This window comes from Antrostomus carolinensis, unplaced genomic scaffold (genome assembly GCF_000700745.2).
Source record: "Antrostomus carolinensis isolate BGI_N321 unplaced genomic scaffold, ASM70074v2 scaffold26843, whole genome shotgun sequence".
In the NCBI taxonomy this organism is placed as follows: domain Eukaryota; kingdom Metazoa; phylum Chordata; class Aves; order Caprimulgiformes; family Caprimulgidae; genus Antrostomus; species Antrostomus carolinensis.
In genome coordinates, this window is record NW_010307673.1 from 1,303 (window position 1) to 3,073 (window position 1,771).

At 59.3% G+C, this 1,771-nt stretch overlaps 2 protein-coding genes across 2 annotated transcripts in view; one reads left to right on the forward strand and one right to left on the reverse strand.

The window, feature by feature from the left end:
* Positions 1-466, forward strand: part of ABHD11 (abhydrolase domain containing 11) — a gene marked incomplete at its 5' end in the record, with an annotated part of 1,402 nt that extends 936 nt beyond the window's left edge. The window contains 2 exons of the mRNA XM_029084389.1: positions 1-25; positions 328-466. The exon at positions 1-25 is cut by the window's left edge and continues 175 nt beyond it. Coding sequence (XP_028940222.1) covers positions 1-25; positions 328-466 — 164 coding nt within the window. The remainder of the gene's footprint in view (positions 26-327) is intronic.
* Positions 467-1,611: 1,145 nt separating this feature from the next.
* Positions 1,612-1,771, reverse strand: part of LOC104523057 (caspase-1-like) — a gene marked incomplete at its 5' end in the record, with an annotated part of 1,956 nt that continues 1,796 nt past the window's right edge. Inside the window, 1 exon segment of the mRNA XM_029084388.1 lies at positions 1,612-1,704. Coding sequence (XP_028940221.1) covers positions 1,612-1,704 — 93 coding nt within the window.

Below are 1,771 nucleotides of genomic sequence, written 5' to 3' on the forward strand. Positions count from 1 at the left end.
GAGGATCCAACTCACCCTACATCAGGTGGGACTGGAGAGAAGCGGTTTGAAGTCTGTGGTTTGACCCCTTGTCCTTTTCTGTGGCTATCCAGGGTGGGAGGAAGCTCCTGAGATGGGGAAGGTCCTGGAGCAAGCTCTGTGCCTCCAGCAGCCAGTGACACCAACGTGCTGGAGAGCGAGGGGGGGACCTGGGGACCGTGCTGGGCTTTCCCAGCAGGGAAGGGGACGTGGTCAGCCCTTGCACATCTCCCTGCCTGGGGAGGGTGAGGGAACACGCCTGGATGGACTCTGCCCACACTTCCCATGGCGTGTTCCCTTGTCCTGCAGCTCCAAAGACTACCCGGAGATCCGGCGCCTCTTCCCCCAGGCAGATGTCCAGTACATCAGAGGCGCAGGACACATCGTCCATCAGGACAAATTTGAAGAATTCATCACTGCTGTCCTCAGTTTCTTGCCACCACCGTAGCTCTGGGGACCAGGGTCTGTGCAGGCACCACGTGGGTGGGACCTGGGGAGCTCCAGGCAGTAGTGACGTGGGGCTCTGTGAGGAGGGGCTCAGCCTGGACCGGCTGCCCACTTTGCAGTCTGCTCCTGCCTGCAAGGCCACCTCCCACCTCGGGTCACCTGGAGCCGGAGTGGAGAGGCACCTCCATCCTGCTGAGCCCTCCTGCCACCTCACAGGGACGTGGGGTGGCACCAGCCCAGGACACTGCCCTTCCCACACAGCCTGTCCTGCCTGCGCTGGAGTGTCTTGGGGACAGGGAGGGGACAGGAGAACCCTCACTTTCCTGCTGCCAGACCACCTGGTTGTGGATCTGGCTGTGACTTTGCAGCAATAAAGCCGGATCCATGCTGAGGCAGAAGATGGTTTGGATGTGGCCATGGAGGACAGGGAGGGCGGTGGGGGGCACAGGAAGGGGATCTCCCTGCCCAGCAGTGATACTTCTGGGAGGTGACAGCGGGGCTGGGCCTGTCACACGCGGAGCTGCGGGTGCAGTGTGCGGAAGACACGGGTTTGAGGATCTCTCATGGTTCCCAGGGGGAATCGTGTCCTTCCTCCACCTGAGGAGAGGGGAGAGGAGGGGAGGGGAGGGGAGCAAGGGCTCTATTCCAGGTCTGTCTGTAACTGCCGAGCAGAGGGGACACGAGTAGCTGGTTTGGAGATTCACTGTGCATCTGCAGAGCTGTTCTTGGCTTTCCCTCTTCTCTGGAGAAGTGTCTCTGGAGCAGGGCTGCGCTCGCCGTGAGCTCGAGCTTTGTGCTGTGGTACCTGCAAATTCACACGCTTTTTCTGTCCATTTCATATTTTTTCACCTGTAAAGAATATTAGACCGAGAAGCTCCTGAGACACAGTCAGCTGAAGTGAGTTCCTTGAGCACCTTCCTCTCCTACAGCCAGCTGGGAGATGGGGATGGAGTCAGGCCACAGCCCAGTCCTGGCCACCAGCACATGAGTCCTTTGGATCTCCTGGTCTGAGCTGTGAGGTCTGGAGCCCAGGAGCGGTGAGGAATTTCTCCTCAGTCCTCCTCACTGGCCAGGTACCAGGTTTGGGGCACAGACCAAAGGCTGCTGCAGAGGTGTGGGATGAAGAGACTCACCATGGGCAGGAGATCAGTGGCCTGGGAAGAGGTAGAACTTCCTGAGCATCGTGGTCCGTTCTTGTGTTGGCAACTGCCGAGGGAATTTTCCACAGGAATATTGGACCTGGTGTGAGAGAGACAGTGGGGAGAAATGGGAGCAGCTCGGATCCCAGCATGGGAGGGGTGTAGGG